Source organism: Cimex lectularius, unplaced genomic scaffold (assembly GCF_000648675.2).
Source record: "Cimex lectularius strain Harlan isolate CLEC.00 unplaced genomic scaffold, Clec_2.1 scaffold95, whole genome shotgun sequence".
Taxonomy (NCBI): Eukaryota; Metazoa; Arthropoda; class Insecta; order Hemiptera; family Cimicidae; genus Cimex; species Cimex lectularius.
In genome coordinates this window covers 1307014-1323565 of record NW_019392779.1, presented here as the reverse complement: position 1 = coordinate 1323565, position 16552 = coordinate 1307014, and the positions used below count along the sequence as shown (strand labels likewise).

The window sequence follows — 16552 nt, the reverse complement described above, 5'->3', positions numbered from 1 at the left end:
CATGCAAATTGGAAAAAAGACCCAATATTTGGAAAAGTGATATCGAGTTTTTGAAAATTTAATCGTTTTGAAAATCATGTCATCATTTCCGTCTGGGATAATAATGTAACGCAGCGATACACTGTTCTGGTTAAAGTTAAAACCCAATATTTGAAAGTGATTTAATTAAATCGTTTTGAAGATAACATCATTTCCTCCGGGGATTTTTTTCTGGGATGAATTTAATGCAGCGATACACTGCTTGGTTAATGCGAAGATTCATGGTTTGAAACAGTGATATAATCTAATAGTTTTGATGACCACGTCTTTGATCTAATATTTTAAAATATACTGTTTTGGTTAAAGTTAAGTCCCAATATTTGAAAGTGACTGAATTAAAAAAATTTGCAGATCTTGTCATTATTTCCTTCGGGGATTGTTGACTGGGGTGATAACGCAACGATACACTGCTTTAGATGATGTTAAGACTAGTGTTTTCTATATCATGTTTATATCATGTTAAGAAGCTTATTACCTACAACATGGTGGTTATGAAACGACATAAATAAAGGATTTTGAAGATTATCCTTTCAGTTTTATTCAAGAAAAAGATAAGCATTGTGAAGTTTTCCAACTGTCCACAGGGTGATGAACTTGAAGTTTGGTCGTTTTCAATAATTTCGGTCTGTTTTACGCGTTTCTGTTTCAAGCCAGCTTCAGTGGTGAATCTGACTAACCAAAACGGCGAGGAAATGCGGTCCAAGTTTCATCTGGCGTTAAGACAGACCATTTCGGGATGGGTGGTAAAAATGGACATAATTGTGGACAGCCGGGAGAAAAACCAACTTGGCATCTAACAAAGGCTGTTCTTCTCAATTTGCAACTTTAATATTCAAATAACCAAAGACTTTTCTTCTCAGCATGTATTTTATTTTTGTATATAATCAATTGGTATAAATTTTTTTGATTAAATTTTAACTGCATCTTTGGTATGTGTATTTTACATGATATCAAGTTATTTTTTTCCGTTCGTTAATACTTTTCGATTTGGCTATGAGATCGAACAGTGCGATTGTACGCTTACGTACAAGGAAACGCGTTATTCAAGGGCGGTGCAAAAACAGGAAATGAATCTTTTCCAGGATCTTGGATCGTCATGCACCGAATCACTCTGGGTAGAGGGGATCAAACTCTCAAAGGATAATCCCTGGATCCTCGACGACCTAGGTTGTGACGGCCGCGTTGGCTAAGGGCGACCTCTCTGGCTAAGGTTGGGCCCTTGTGACGACATTCTAACCTTGCTTCACCACCAAGGCCCCAACCTTCCCCCATAACCTCGGCTCGAGGTGAATTCGCACCTTGCATTTTCATGTGGGACGTTTATGCGAGGTATTAAAAAAACAAATCCAAATTTTTTCAAAATCTCAACTGCCCTCAAGGTATACTGTATATTCGGATTCTGCACAATTCTGGGTGAGGAGAATGGGCAGAACGCCTGTAAAAAAAAATGTGGGTCGGAGAAAGTGGTGCAATTAGACCTCGGCGAGGTTGCCGTTCGCGAAAAACGCCGAAATTCCGACAGGACCTCTTTCACCGAATGTAATTAAATTCGCAACGTGTCCAGGCCGATGGTAATTACAACGATAGCCTCATTGTTAACTTACAGCGCGATTTTAACCCATATGTCAAGGCCTGGAAATTAAATATCTAACCTTGTTTCTGAATGTGAGTTATCACCTTGGGAGAAAAACGCGTTCGAAAAAATTCCACCGAAGATATTTCGTCTGGCAAATATCCTAGTACACGCCCAAGAAATGAGTTTTTTTGAAAAAAATTTGAGAAACCCAGGTTCAACCGTTGTTTCCCACATGGTGTTAATTATTTACAAACGAGAGAAATTCTACCTTACCTTAAGAAGCGAAAAATTCCTCATATCATGAATAAGAATAAAGATCCTTACCTGAAAAAAAAGAAAACTGTTAAAAATAAGCAATAAAACTCTTAACTTTATAATTACTAAAATATATATGGCCAAATTACGTGTATTTAAAATTACCAACAACCATAAAATTACCACTAACAAATCAACCTTCAGGGTCTCTATTATAGAAAGGCGTAACATGAATATAAATAGGAACCTATAAAAAAATACATATATAGCTTTTTCTTTAAATTAAGCCTTTTTCGCAACACTTTAACCCTTTTTAATTTCGAATTAACCCTTTTTAGTTTCAAATGAGCCCTTTTTCTTTTCAAATTAACCCTCTGTTTAAAACATTAATAAAACGAGATTGTATGACACACTTGTGGGTGTAACCTGAATATAAGTAGAAAACTATTTAAAAAAAATATATAGCTTTTTTTATCAAATTAATCTTATTTATTAATCTTAATTATTTTTAATTTCAAATTAAACTTTTCACCTTCAAATTAATGCTTTTTTAATTTCAAATTAACTGTTTGATTTTTAACTTCGAATTAACGCTTTTTAATTTAAAATAAGACTTTTTTAATTAACCCTTTCTTTAAAATTTAAAAAACGAGATGCACGACACATTTTAACAAATCAACCTTCAGGTTCACTATCTATTATAGAAAGCGTAACATGAATATGAACAGGAAAAATTAAAAAATACATATATAGTTTTTTCATCAAATTAATCCATTTTAATTCCAAATTAAACTTTTCAACTTCAAATGAACCCTTTTTAATTGGTAATATTTTTTTTATTCTTCGAATTAACTCTTTTTAATTTCAAATTAACCCTTTTTAATTTCAAATGAGCCGTTTTTTACATTTTTAATTAACCCTTTCTTTAAAATATTAAGAAAACGAGATTGCACGACACATTTTAACAAATCAACCTTCAGGTTTTCTCTATCTATTTCAGGAAAATATGAAAAAATATCTATATAGCTTTTTTCATCAAATTAATCCTTTTTAATTTCAAATTAAACCGTTTAACTTCAAATGAACCCTTTTTAATTGGTAATATTTTTTTGCGAGATTGCACGACACATTCTCTATCTATTATAGGAAAATATGAATATATATTTCAGGTTCTCTATCTATTAAAGGAAAATATGAAAAAGTACCTATATAGCTTTTTTCATCAAATTAAACCTTTCAACTTCAAATTTACCCTTTTTAATTGGTAATATATTTTTTTTATTCTTCGAATTAATTCTTTTTAATTTCAAATTATCCCTTTCTTTTATAACATAAAGATGGTATGAAATGTAAGCTTGTAAAGTAAAACCCATGCATTTATATAAAAATTAAATATAAAATAGTTGGCTCTTAGAAGACCCTATGAAAATTAATTGAAAAATTAAATAAAAACATTATCTTTTGTCAATTGGATAATTTTTAAAATAAAAAACAATTGGGCTCTTAAAAACCCCTATTTCTCTCTTATTACAAATTAAAAGAAGAATCCTTATTTTTATTTAATTTAATTTTTAATTGTAATGAAAATTGGTAATTTAATTAATTAATTTTTAATTAATAATTTTAATGATTAATTATTATTGATTTTTAATTAATAATTTTAATTTTTAATTTTTTTAAGAAATGGGTAATTTGGAATCAAAAAGCTTAATTTGTAGTAATAAAAGGGTTAATTTGGTGGGGGGGGATATATATGTTCTTGGGTTTGTTGGCTGATAACTTAAATAAACTAACAATAATTATTGAGCAGCCTATCAAAAAGGAGATAGGCTAGTCTAAAAACACTCAGACAGAAGAATAGAATAGACTAGGTCTGGAGAATTGGTCCTCCAGGCCGGATATTAATTTTCGTATTAACGCTCTGTCGCTTTTTTCTTAGGACTAATATCCTCAATATGAGCCGATATTAGCTTTCATTATTGTCTGATCAATAAAAAATATGTATATTTAGAATTGCGTTACACTTTTTCTTATACCACTTTTATCTCGCTCCCTCACTCTTTTCTCTTTCTGTATCAACCTTTCCCTTACGAACAGTTTTCTCAATTTCTTATCATATTTCTCTTTATCTTTGTCCCTCTCGCACACTTTTGTCATTCCTTTCTTTTTTACTTACCTATCTTTTTTTATTTATTTTGTTTTAGACGATATATTTTCTATTTGTCATGCTCACGATGGCCTGAAACCACATGACCTACAATTTTCATTTGAAAAATCCCTTTGTCTTCTCGCCTATAGAGGATGAATAGAATCACCCGGTAGATAATACGTGAGTAGGGGTTGACCTTTGCGATCCAGAGAGGCCTTGCTGTCAAATGGCGAGGCGGTACCTGTACCAAGGACCCGTCCTTTCTGTGCGACTTCGTCATCGGGCGAATTGGCGGAAATCGCCCGACTCCCGGCTGGGATCCCATCCTTTCCCAGGACCTGTTGGACATTCGAGAACTCCTCGGCGTAGACGCTATACGATCCGACTGGATCGAATTATGAGGATCTGCGTCGACGAATTTCTAGCTTTGACCGTAAAAACCGGTGGGATTTTCAGTCTAAAAAATTAAACTTTCAACTAAAACAAGAAATTCGTTTTATATGATAAATTGCGACTCCTGACCGACCAACCAAACCATTTATAAAATTTTGATAAAGGTGTAAATCTTCCTACTTGTGCAAGGCTACCATTGACTACAGATTTAGACGTTCATGAAAGGCATGAAAGTACCAGCTTCACTGGATTGAATCGTTATTTCCGACCTCATAAAACCCGATAAGTTAAAAATACCGATTTCGAAAGTTTCTTCGAAATATTTGTAACAAACCTGAGAATCTCACTTTTGGTCATCTAGAGGCAAGACAGCTTTTAAATTCTTTACACATGATAAAATAAGAATGTATTTGTCAAGTTTGTTGCAATGGAGGTTCAGCTATAAAGACCAAGGTCTAAAAGTGATTGTATAATTTTTTTAGACAATATTTGTTTTAAGGGCCTTCAATTTATACAGGAATAAACACGTTACGCAGCGATACCCTGCTTATTATCTCATCAAAATCAATATTTAAAAACGATTAAATAATCATTTTAAAGGCAATGATCATCATATCCCCAGCGCCTTTTTTTGAAGTGATTGCGTGATATTAAGATTCAATATTTTAAAAGTGATAGTTTTAATTAATTTTGATGAATTTGATCGTCAACATTTCCTTCAAGGGCTTTTGGTCTAGGTTAGTAACGTAACGCATCTATGCCCTGTTTTGACTAACACGAAGATGCAATACTTGAAAAAGAGATTGAATTAAATTGTTTTAAATATCAAGCCTATTCCCTCTTGGATTTTTTCAGGGAGGAAAACTTAACGCAGCGATGCACTGCTTTGGCTGATACGAAGATTGAAAGTTGTCAAAGTGATTGAATTAAATAGTTTTGAAGTTCATCTCTTTATTTATTTCGGGGATTTTTTCAGGGATGATAACGTAATGCAGCGATACACTGCTTGGGTTGATTTTAAGGCTAATATTAAGAAGCTTATCACTTCTAACAAAAGTGTTTATTAATCGATATAAATAAAGTATTTTGAAGATTATCGTTATAGGTTTCTTCAAGAAAAATAAAACATCCTGAGTTTTCCTCATGTCCGCGGGATGGTGAACTGGTAGTTTGGTAGTTTTCAATCATTTTGGTCTGCTCTTCTCGGTTTCTAGCCAACTTGTGCGGTCTAACCAAAAATATGAAGATGGCGGAAGAAAATGACCTGAAACGACCAAACTAAACAAAACTGAGATTTCTATGTGGAGTCTGCCGGATCATAATTTTTTCATTTTTGCCCTATCATCCTGGTCTACTTATCCTCGCTGTGTTTGGTATATCTTCGCCATCTTAAGTATATCCGACTGTGTGACGCGTGTCAGGCCAACACAACGAATAATATAGGCAGACCAGGAGGTTCGATGCCATCGCAAGTGAAGGTCATATGGCTTAATTAATTTTTTTTGTATGTTACAGTTGGAGCGAGCCAGGACATACCGAAGGGCCAGTTATACAGGATGCAGCCGCCGACCCTGGCTGTAACCAAGATCGACAAGAAGACTGAGCAGTGCGAAAGACGCGTCTTCAAGCTCTTCGTGCGCGGAGAGAACGTCGTTCTCGTTAGTGTGCTGAACATCTAGCCGAGCCGAAATCGTTCGTAATTTATAAAAGATGACTGATTATTTTTAAAACGTTTTTCGGGACCCGGAAACCCGAGTTCAACAACACGAAATTGGCAAAGCTCTTCAAAGAAATAAAGTCGCGGGAGGGCGTTAAACCGAATATATTCCCTCCTCCTACTTCTTTGGTCCTAAGCCAAAACGTTGGAGAACAAAAGGTGGCTCTCATTAAGTATATAAAGAAAAGTAGAACAAACTTTGTCTAATTATCTCATTACAGCGCAGACATAAATACTTCCATGTACAAATAGACAAATGTCACGAAATGCATAGTTGACCATTGGATATTTACCAAGATTTCTAATTTTCTAAAATGAGAATTTGTACTAGGTCGTGTAGCGTTTCGACGAGGCTTACCGCAGCGATAAACTGCCGTCTTGCCTTAATTAAAAAAATGAAAAGCGATCTGCGCAACATTGAGATGAGATTATTACCGAACATGCCTTAACTAAGTCTGAATAATAATAATTATTATATATTAATAATATATTATATTTAATTATTATTAATTAATGGGGTATGCAGTGATGTTCTGTGTACTCCCAGGTCACGTTTGATCTCACGAAAAATAAACAAATTGAAAAAAAGTGTGTTTTTATTTAAATTCTTCACCATCCTTTCAGTCTAGTATAACTTATTACAATTATATACTTTTATTAAGTATTCTTTACTTCATTTCATCTAATATATTGGAATTATTTTAAACAATTATCAGCTAACCAACAAGAACGCAGCGATAACCTGCTTTGGTGAATAAGAATTACAAAAGTACGGTGATTTTCTTTCATTAAAACATGGTTTAGGTCTGTTCTGTTTTTCTTTTTAAGTTGATGTGTTGTCTGCAAGAGAGCGGAACAGAAAAGTGATCAGTGTCGATCATTTCAAAGTGAGTACCCTTTATTCAATGTCAAATCTGTAGTACAGTTGTATTGTGTGTTGAGTATTTTTATGTTTTGTTTGTCTCTTCTATTGTGGTGCGGTTCACCGCGGTGAGAAAACGTGTTTCTTTATTGAACAAATGCGCGTATCTTTATTGCGATAATTCCTAGAGGCGAATGTATCCACGGCAGGTAACCGCCAGTTATGTGCCTTTCCTTTCTTCTGACACGGTTAACGGGCAGAATGGAAGCGTGACACTTTCTCATCAAAATCCGCGCGAGCATTGTTCTGTTTTCTCTTTCATCCATGAGAACCCTCGGGACCTCCCCCCGGCGGGCATTGGGCCCCTTTCACCGTCGTTCCTGGGGCCCTTTCAGAGTGGATATCGTTCCCGGTAATGACAGACGTGGATAACGATGGGAAAATTGGGCGTAGCGCGTCTCAAAAGGAATACGCCGGGAAACGTGGAGTCTCGAAGAATGTTCAAACTTGGAAATTACACTAAATACTTGACAGTTACCTTATTTCATCATTACAAACTTGGGGCAAAATATACTATCAAAGCACAAAATAATAGGTAAAAACCCTTGCTCTCCCTCAGACTATAAAATTTAAATAAACAAATTCAACTTTTTGTTGCCGTAATTAGACACAAAAGTTTTGTTCAAAAGAGAAAAAACTGGTATTACTTTCACTCCTTCGAAGCGGAATTCGCCCAACGTGAAGGCCATTCTTTCAATACAGACTTGTCTGAACTCGTTTTAACGCAACGATACACTGCTTTGGTGAATGTAATGCATACATCAAACACCCTTCTTAATAAAATAATAATGTTTCAGTTTTCAATTACTTCAATTGGTAAAATCTAACCGGGCCTCGCTCCATCGGACTACATCCGTTTAGTGAAAAATTAATAACCTATGTGCCTAAACATTGCTGCTTCTTCCTGCTACCGAACTTGGTCAATAATGTTTCTTCAAAAGGGAAAACTGGTGTAACTTTCACTACTTCGGAGCGGAATCCAACTTGAAGGCGTTTCTCTCTAGGTAGAATTAAAGTTGGTAGACACGTATTAACGCAGCGATACACTGTTGAATTACTCTGGTGTATGTATTACACCACATAAAACACCCTGTTAATACAAGAAAACCTTTTGGTAATAAAACTATTTTTTTCATTATTTTCAATAGCTTGAATTGGTAAAATTAACCGGGCCTCGCCCCATCGGACTATATCCGTTTAATGAAAAATCCAGTTGCTCTGTGGGAAACCATGCTGCTTTATCAAGTGACAGATTTTTTTAAAATGTAAACTACTGTTTTAACGTTCAGTTTAACATAATTGACTGACTATGGTACTGAGCCCTCCGTCTGTTCTCACTCGATTTGGCATCTACTTACGATTCTCAATCATATGTTTTATTTATATTTATATATCAAAATAAATATCTCTAATGGCAGAATTTTGAAGAAGAATTGTGACCTCGGCTGATTTTTTCAGCAGGGTTTACTTAAAAACGTAAATACATAGTAAAATAAATGCTTTGAAAGCTTATTTGTTGTAGGAAGAATGTGTGAAGAAAAGATAGAAGATATTAATAGTCAATTGTCAAGATAAGAAAGTTATGAAATATCGTAAAAAGAAACATCGTTCGGAAAATTATCTCGCAGCCGTTTTCGCTTTCGTTTTCGTCAGAACGAGATAAAAGTGACAACAAATCAAAAGCGAGAAGTAATAATAAAAATGCCCCTTGTAGGCAGACAATGCGGCAATTTTCCCAAATCGTACAATGGCTCTTGGACGGAGAAAAGCCGTTTTGGGACCGATGGTCCGGTTAGATAGCTCTCGTCTGAATAGGAAGATGTTGCTTCAGCAGATATCCTAACGGGCCGAGTCGAGGGGAAAGTCGCCGACTTTCTCCCGAGCCTTGGTGAAAGCAAAACCGCTCCGTCGACGAGCTGTAAGTTACGCAAACCTTTTTCGTCGGCCTTACGGCTCAAACGATCCTCCCAATTATGTCACCCAAAAAAGTCGTGAATCATGGCCTCTTTTCCACCCCCCTCAAGTGTTATATGGGGGAATGAATGTTTTGGGTAAAAGGACGAACTGAACTTACGAGACTGGCAACGAAGGATAGTCTATTTTAAATGAACTAGAATCAAATGAAAACGACAAGGCTCGACGCTATTGTGTACAGCTGGATCCTCTAATCTCGCAGATTTCATTGTTGTTGTTTTTTTGCCAGAGTCAATGTTACACTAGACTCTTAATACTTACTCGCTATGATGGATCGTGTGCGTGAGAAAATTATGTCAGACACTGAAATTGTTCTGAATCTATGTCTGTCCCTTGTCCAGCTTTCTTTATATAATTCTATTACTTTTAATCTTTCTCTTTGATAATTTTGACTGAAATCCGACCCGGAGGACCAAATCGGCAAAATAACTATTACCCGCAATCTCTCTCCCCTCTCCTCTCCTCTCTTTCACTCTCTCTCTCTTTCTCTCTCTCTCTCTCTCTCTTTCTCTCTCTCTCTCTTTCTCTTTCCTACATTTTAACCCATCTCCAATCTGTTTTAATTGTATTCTTTCTAATTATTTTTTACAATTTTCATTTACTTGGTTTGAATTTTACTACCTTCCTATAAGCTTAACTTCTTTGTATCTATCTAACTATACAACAGCTGTCTTCTATCTGACTCTCCATTTCTCTCATTTTTTAGTTTTTTCTTATCTTCTTTTTTTTCTAGCGCTCAATCTTTTTCTATCTCTCTCTATCAGTCTGTCTATTTATCTTACTTTTACTCTTTCTATGATCTTCGATGATTCGCCTGAAATCCGCCCCGGAGGACCAACTCGGCAAAATAATCAACTAGAGCAGAGATTACTGTGTCATCACCTCCAGGTCCTTCTTTTTAAAGGTAAACCAGGGCCAATGCCAACGAGCGGGAGTAGACGGGCCGAAACGATTGCAGCCTTATCAACAATCAAACAGTCTAATCGAACGGACTGCCTATTGTAACTATCAAACATGTTTGGCTGGGAAAGGCAAATATCTGTACGAGTGAAAAAAAATTCTATTGAAAATTCAGCAAATTGTGAAAGCTAAAAAAATAACTTTTTTAAAAGTTAACTTTTAGTTTAAAAAATAACTTAAAGTCAATTTTGAAAGTGCTTAAAATTCAGGTGCGGGCAAACATACCCAGTCTGGTCCTTGAAAATGCCCACTATATTTGAAGCCAAAGAAAATGTAAGAATAATTAATATATCTGGCCTTCTAAACTGACGCATTTCAAAATATAAAAAAAGACCTTGGTTGACAATAGGCATTTTAGATATTGGAAGTGTTTTGACTTTTGACACTTTTCCAAAAACCTTTTTTTATATTTATATAAAATATTTATTACTAAGAGAAGTGGAATTTAGTTTCGCATAAAACCTTATTAAACCTTGTTATCTCTCGCGCGCTCTCTCTCCCTCTCTCTCTCTCTCTTTCTCTCTCTCTCTCTCTCTCTCTCTCTCTCTCTCTCTCTCTCTCTCTCTCTCTCTTTTTGTACATTTATATTTATTTATCTACCTCGTATCTTTCTTTGCTGTTTTTATTATTTGCAATTAGTTTATACTTCAATTATATTAAAAATTTCGCCATATTTTATATATTTATTTATATATTGGATAATGCATATAGATAGTTAAAGACCAAATAGCACTAGAAATTGATCAAATAACAATAATGATGATGATAATAATAAATAATACATAATATGTATATAATACACATAATAATGATCAAATAACAAACTAAACAAGGTGCTTGCGAGGAAAAATCTAATTCAATTAACTATTCTTGTTTGCAAGTTCTTGGTTGAGATGAAAAAGTTAGTGTTACGAGCAGGATTCGAACCCCCACCAGCCGAAGATCGTGAGTTCGAATTCCGCTCGTGATACTGACTTTTTCATCTCAACCAAGACCTTACATGAAAAGAATAATTAATTGAAATTATTTATAAATAAATTATAAAATTATTTATTGTCTTAAATTATTTGTATGTTGCACAGTCGTTTATCCTACCTTAGCATACATCTTTCATAAATAATCTTCCCTATGTCTATCTATCTCTCTTTATCAATCTGTCCATTGGACGTACTTTTACTCTTTCTATTTCCTTTTGATAATTGTTGTAACAAAACCGGCCGGGAAGACCAAATCAACAAAATTACACACACACTCTCTCTCTCTCTCTCTCTCTCTCTCTCTCTCTCTCTCCATCCCCCCTCTCTCTCTCTCTTTCTCTCTCACTCACTATCTCTCTATCTATTTATCTTTATCAATCTGTATATTTGTCTTACTTTTACTCTTCCTATTTTCTATTGATAATTGTTGTATGAAATCCAACCCGGAGGACCAAATCAACAAAATTACTCTCCCTCTGTCGCCCTCTCCCCCCTCTCTCACCTTATCTATCTATCTGCGAATTTCACAACTTTACTCTTTCTATCGTCCTTTCAAAATTGTTTGAAATAACCCGGAGGACCAAATCGGCAAAATAATTAATTAATCTCACTTTCTTCATTCTTTCTTGCTTTTTCTTCTGCATGTACCAACCTTTGTTTTTATTATTTTCAATTATTTTATTGTTTTCTCTTTGTTATGGGACTTTCTTAATTTGTACGTTGCCCAGTTGTTTATACTATCTTCCCATTAGTCTCTATCTTTCTATTTATTTCTTTCGATCTGTGTCTATTTTGACCACTTCTAATCTTTCTCCTTCTCCCTTTATTTATTTAAGTTGTTATGTTTCTTTATATATTGATCTTATTGACCGATATTGTTTTAAATGTTGTTACAAATCGTCACTAAAGATGAATTTTTGTATCTTACAATTTAAAATAATTTCATTTAAATATAATAGTTTTTAATTGTTGTGGAAGTTTTGAAACCTGGGAATTATATTATATATTTTGAAAAACGTAACTTAATAGGCTTTCGTCGGGGTCGGTTTTTTTCCGTTGGGTTTAACTAACATCTTTCACTTTTTCTGACGTGCTGTTCTGATGATAGCGCCCATTGAGAAAAGGGACTCAAACCTCCCATAAAACCAGTTCTTCGCAACGTTCACTTTTCGCCAGATGCTTTCACTTGTACGTCGAACTGGAGGTCGGCCGAGGCGTACTGAGTGCCTCTCAGCTGCTAAAACGGTCGAGCGATTTCCACTTTCTTCAAGTAGAGAAGAAGAAAAAAAATCCATTTCGAAGGTGTTCCACTATGTTTTCTTGATATACCGGCCTTCAACCGGTACAGTCAAGGACGGCTGTTAAGGCTTTCAGGAAATTTCAGGAGCCCAAGTGGGATGGCGGGAGGGTGGGAGATTGCAATGTGCCCTCCACGACAAGGATTTGCCTATCGAACCAAAATGAAAAAAAAATCCGAGCCTTCCTAGAATTTTTTTAACTCACGAACTCAATTTTGAAACGCCTCTTCTAACACTTCAACGCACGAAAAGACTAGTAACCTTGGTTGAACCTTCATATTCAAAGTTGAATATTGCTTTTAAATAATCTCAACCAGGAATTTAAGTTTGAAAAAAAAATGTGTTGAGAGATGATAAGAAATTCAAAATTATTCATTTACTGTCCATTACACGTACATACATATTTACAAGTTAGAAACAAGAATACTTGTAATAATACTCTACCTCTTGACTTAAATAAATAAAGAATATATAATATTTTACAACTTAAATGTTGGTAAAACTTGAATACAAAAGCCCAACCCTGATCAGACATTGTATGCAATTCACTAGTTTTCGTGGTCCGCTTGACAAATTAATATCATTCAATTAATTAAGGTTTTTAGTTGAGATAAAAAAGTCAGTGTCACGAACGGGATTCGAACCCACAACCTTCGACTTGATACGCCGCTACTCTACCACTTGAGCTATCGTGACCTCGATCCACTCGGGCACCAACTTCCCATCTCAACCCCACCTTTTTGCCATTTTTCAAATGTCGCGTAATCTATTTGATTTTCGGCGACAAATGAAATGGCCACGGAGAGCTTTAGTGAAGTATTTTATTTTCAACAAAGATTTAATTTCTTTTATTAATTGTTATTTTTAATTTAAAGAATCTTTTATTCTATAATAAAACCTATTTCAGAATCTACAAACATTAATTTTAAAATCGACGTTTAATTCTCGTTTTATAAAAAAAGTAAAAGAAATTATTATTATTGTTATTATTACTAATTTTTGACCACCAATTGGAAAATACAATTAATATTTTAACATATCTTTTAAAATCAAATGCTATTTCTTTTAGTTTTCTTTATAAAATATATTTTTTGTGACAACCCTTTTTTAAATTAAAATACAATTATTATTTTTAGTTTTTTAACGTCAAAATATAAAATTTACTCACTTGAATTGTGTGCACACCAAATTTTTCTTTATTATCAATTAACAGCTCTTAACCCACGGACAGAAAGGGAATTGTTTTTTTTCATTCTGAAAGCCCTTTCCTAGCCCCTCCACATACTTCACTAAAGCTCTCCGTGGCCATTTCATTTATCGCCGAGAATCAAATAGATTACGCGACATTTGAAAAATGGCAAAAAGGAGGGTAAATTCAAAAAGGTGGGGATGAGATGGGAAGTTGGTGCCCGAGTGGATCGAGGTCACGATAGCTCAAGTGGTAGAGAAGCGGCGTATCAAGCCGAAGGTCGTGGGTTCGAATCCCGTTCGTGACACTGACTTTTTTATCTCAACTAAAAACTTTAATTAATTGAATTGTATGCAATTTTCTACTAGGCAAAAGCGAGAAATTTTTTGATTTTTGTGATTCCGCTTTGATCAAATTTATGTTCAAGTTCCACAATTTAATAAACGTAGCTTGTGAAATGTTTTTTCAACTAGAGTACAAATTATGCTTTTAAAAAACTTAAATAAACTTTTTAGCAGGGCCCTTATACTCCGAGAGGCAAAAAATTAAATCGTTATTTTACTACTTACTTCCTATCGTTATAACTTTTATGTTTTGTTGATACTTGGATACTTTTAATGCAAAATATAAAATAAAAAAATAAACTAATTAAACTGAGTAAAACAAAATAAGTAAAGTAAATTTTGCCAAAAATGTTGCTATGCAAATAAAAGAAGAAAATAGTCAATTCAGGTCGAAGTATTTCCTCCTCTTGCGTTGATCACCGCTTACATTTGACATTGTATCGATTTTATGCGGTTTTGAGTTCAGTGCTGTGGGATATTTTCATACTCTTCCAACAGCGCCATTATCAATAACTGAAACTCTTTGACAACTCCAAAGGTGTTCGATGGGAACTAATTAATCCCGGACTATATGCTGCCACTTCAAACATTGAATTGAAGCCCGTTCCAAGCGGTCACCGACGATCCTAGCATTGTCATAAAAATAAAACCGTCGCCGATTAGTGGCATATAAGGAACAACTAATAACTCATCTTCAATGTATCACGCAGCTGTTAGGAACTCTCCATGCTTGCCCAAACCATAACACCACCTTCATAGCTTTTCAGCAGTGAAAATATTGCGGGGATATATCGCTCTTTTGTTTTTCTCCAAACCCTCTCTCGGCCGTCAGAAGACCTCAAGCAAAATCCTGACTCATCCGAAAACAAAATTTTAGACCAATCTTGTTCAGACCAATTGTGATTTCTTAGACAACTTACCAAGCTGTTTTGTGCGTTGTCAGAAACGATTATTCGGAGATCGTGAGATGCCCAAGACACTCTCAACACGACTCACAAGAATGACACAACACGGAAAACAAACACTTTGAGCCCTGAAGATGATCTCAATAAAGATCGAAACGTTGGCACGGTAAAGAAAATGTTTTTCTAAAACCTACATCACACCAGACCGCATTTCACGATCTCCCAACAATCATTGACTAACGGTCACTAAACACTACACATTGTCAAAAATTGTCAGAAGCTCTTGACCAGCGGCCTTCTCGCACCTAATCCAGCTTCTGAATGTCTTCATCTTACAGTGCGTAAACTGACATTAACATTTCTAACTTGTTGATGTCGTTGCTTGATCTTAACAGCGGTGGAATGTCGATTTCGGAGTACATTAGAAACAATAAAACGATTATGACACGATGGAAACCAGATACTTGTTCTGGAAATGTTAAGCCTGCTGGCCACTTCTTCCATCTTCTAACAATGCTATGATTCTAGCCGAATCTGTAACGCTTAAATCAAACTCGAAACTTAAAAATGGTACAACATAAAAAAAAAAATCCAACCACCCTAACGTTAAAAAGAAACATTACAGAAAAACCAACAAAGAAAATATCGGTTAGTCAAGGATTTATTTACAAAATCTAATTGTAAACATAAGTGGGAGATTTTATCTATACTCTCATTCTTTAAAAACCAAGTATTGTAAGATAATCAATGGAAGATTGTCTAAGAGATAATTAAAAATATTAAGGGTCACTTTTATTTGCCTCTCAGTGCTCAGATTCAATGGAATGGAAGGTTTAGCTAATCTCCTCCGTTCAAGGTTTAAAATATCCACAAATTTTCCACAACCCAGTCTCTTTTGCCTTTTCGAAACTTCGGCCAATTTTGCTCTGTGGTACCATACACATTCCTTCAAGCTGTGTTCTGAGAATATTAGATAAACGGTATCTCATTACTAAAGTGCTTCTCTTTCTTACCCTGCATAGTTTTCATAAAGTTTACTGTTTGAACAGAATTTCGTAAACTTCCTCTTTTCAGAAATCAAGCATCAAATGTCCAAATAAGTTGATACCCATACTTATTGAATAGTTTTCTGTACAAAACCGTCGAATAAATAAAATCCTCAAGACGTGAAACCCGACTCTTTCTACCTACGAAAATTATTATTTGTTCCAAAGAATCACTTTAGTCAGATTTCGTAGGATAATTTTTGAAAATCACCTTTTTTGATCGGTGAGGAGTGAAAGTACCGGGGACCCGTTCAGGGTATCCTATCAAATGGGAGCCTGAGAGCGGGGGAATGGCATTGAATCGGAATGAGTCACGAGTGCATATAGCTGTCCTTGTGCTATCCCACCAGGAAGACTCCAGGGGACAGCCCGGAGGGGAAACGGCATCAACCCCGTAGAATCAACACGAGGACATAAATCCCGAAGAAACTGGACGGCCGTGGAAATTTCTAAGCCTGGAAAATTAGGTCTTGGATTTTTTGATGCATTTTTTTCACGCGTTCCGGGAAATGAAACTAGGCCGGGCGGAGGTGGAGAAAGCAAAAGAGCGAACTAAGCGAAAGTGAGGCCGAAACCAAGATCACTAGGTCACAGTGAAAGTACCACTTTTCCTTCTTAGTCCCCCCGTTTTAAGCTATAGCCTTTTCTTAAACGCGGGATTTCGATAAAGACTTGTTCAAACCCAAAACTGAATCTCAAAAATATTAAACTAAATTTAAATCAAGTGGTGATTAATATAGGTAAATAAGTTGTTTCTATGAAAGTGAGAGTGAGTGAAAGAGAGAGAGAGAGAGGGGGAAATAAGGGA

At 35.1% G+C, this 16552-nt stretch overlaps 2 protein-coding genes across 6 annotated transcripts in view; one reads left to right on the top strand and one right to left on the bottom strand.

Moving 5' to 3' along the window:
- Positions 1-6695, top strand: part of LOC106667814 (U7 snRNA-associated Sm-like protein LSm11) — a 56315-nt gene extending 49620 nt beyond the window's left edge. The window contains exon 5 of the mRNA XM_014396008.2: positions 5928-6695. Within this exon, the coding sequence (XP_014251494.1) occupies positions 5928-6091 (164 nt within the window). The 3' untranslated portion in view covers positions 6092-6695. The remainder of the gene's footprint in view (positions 1-5927) is intronic.
- LOC106667812 (ecdysone-induced protein 74EF) overlaps positions 1-16552 on the bottom strand; it is a 305166-nt gene that overhangs the window by 278397 nt on the left and 10217 nt on the right. The window lies entirely within an intron of this gene.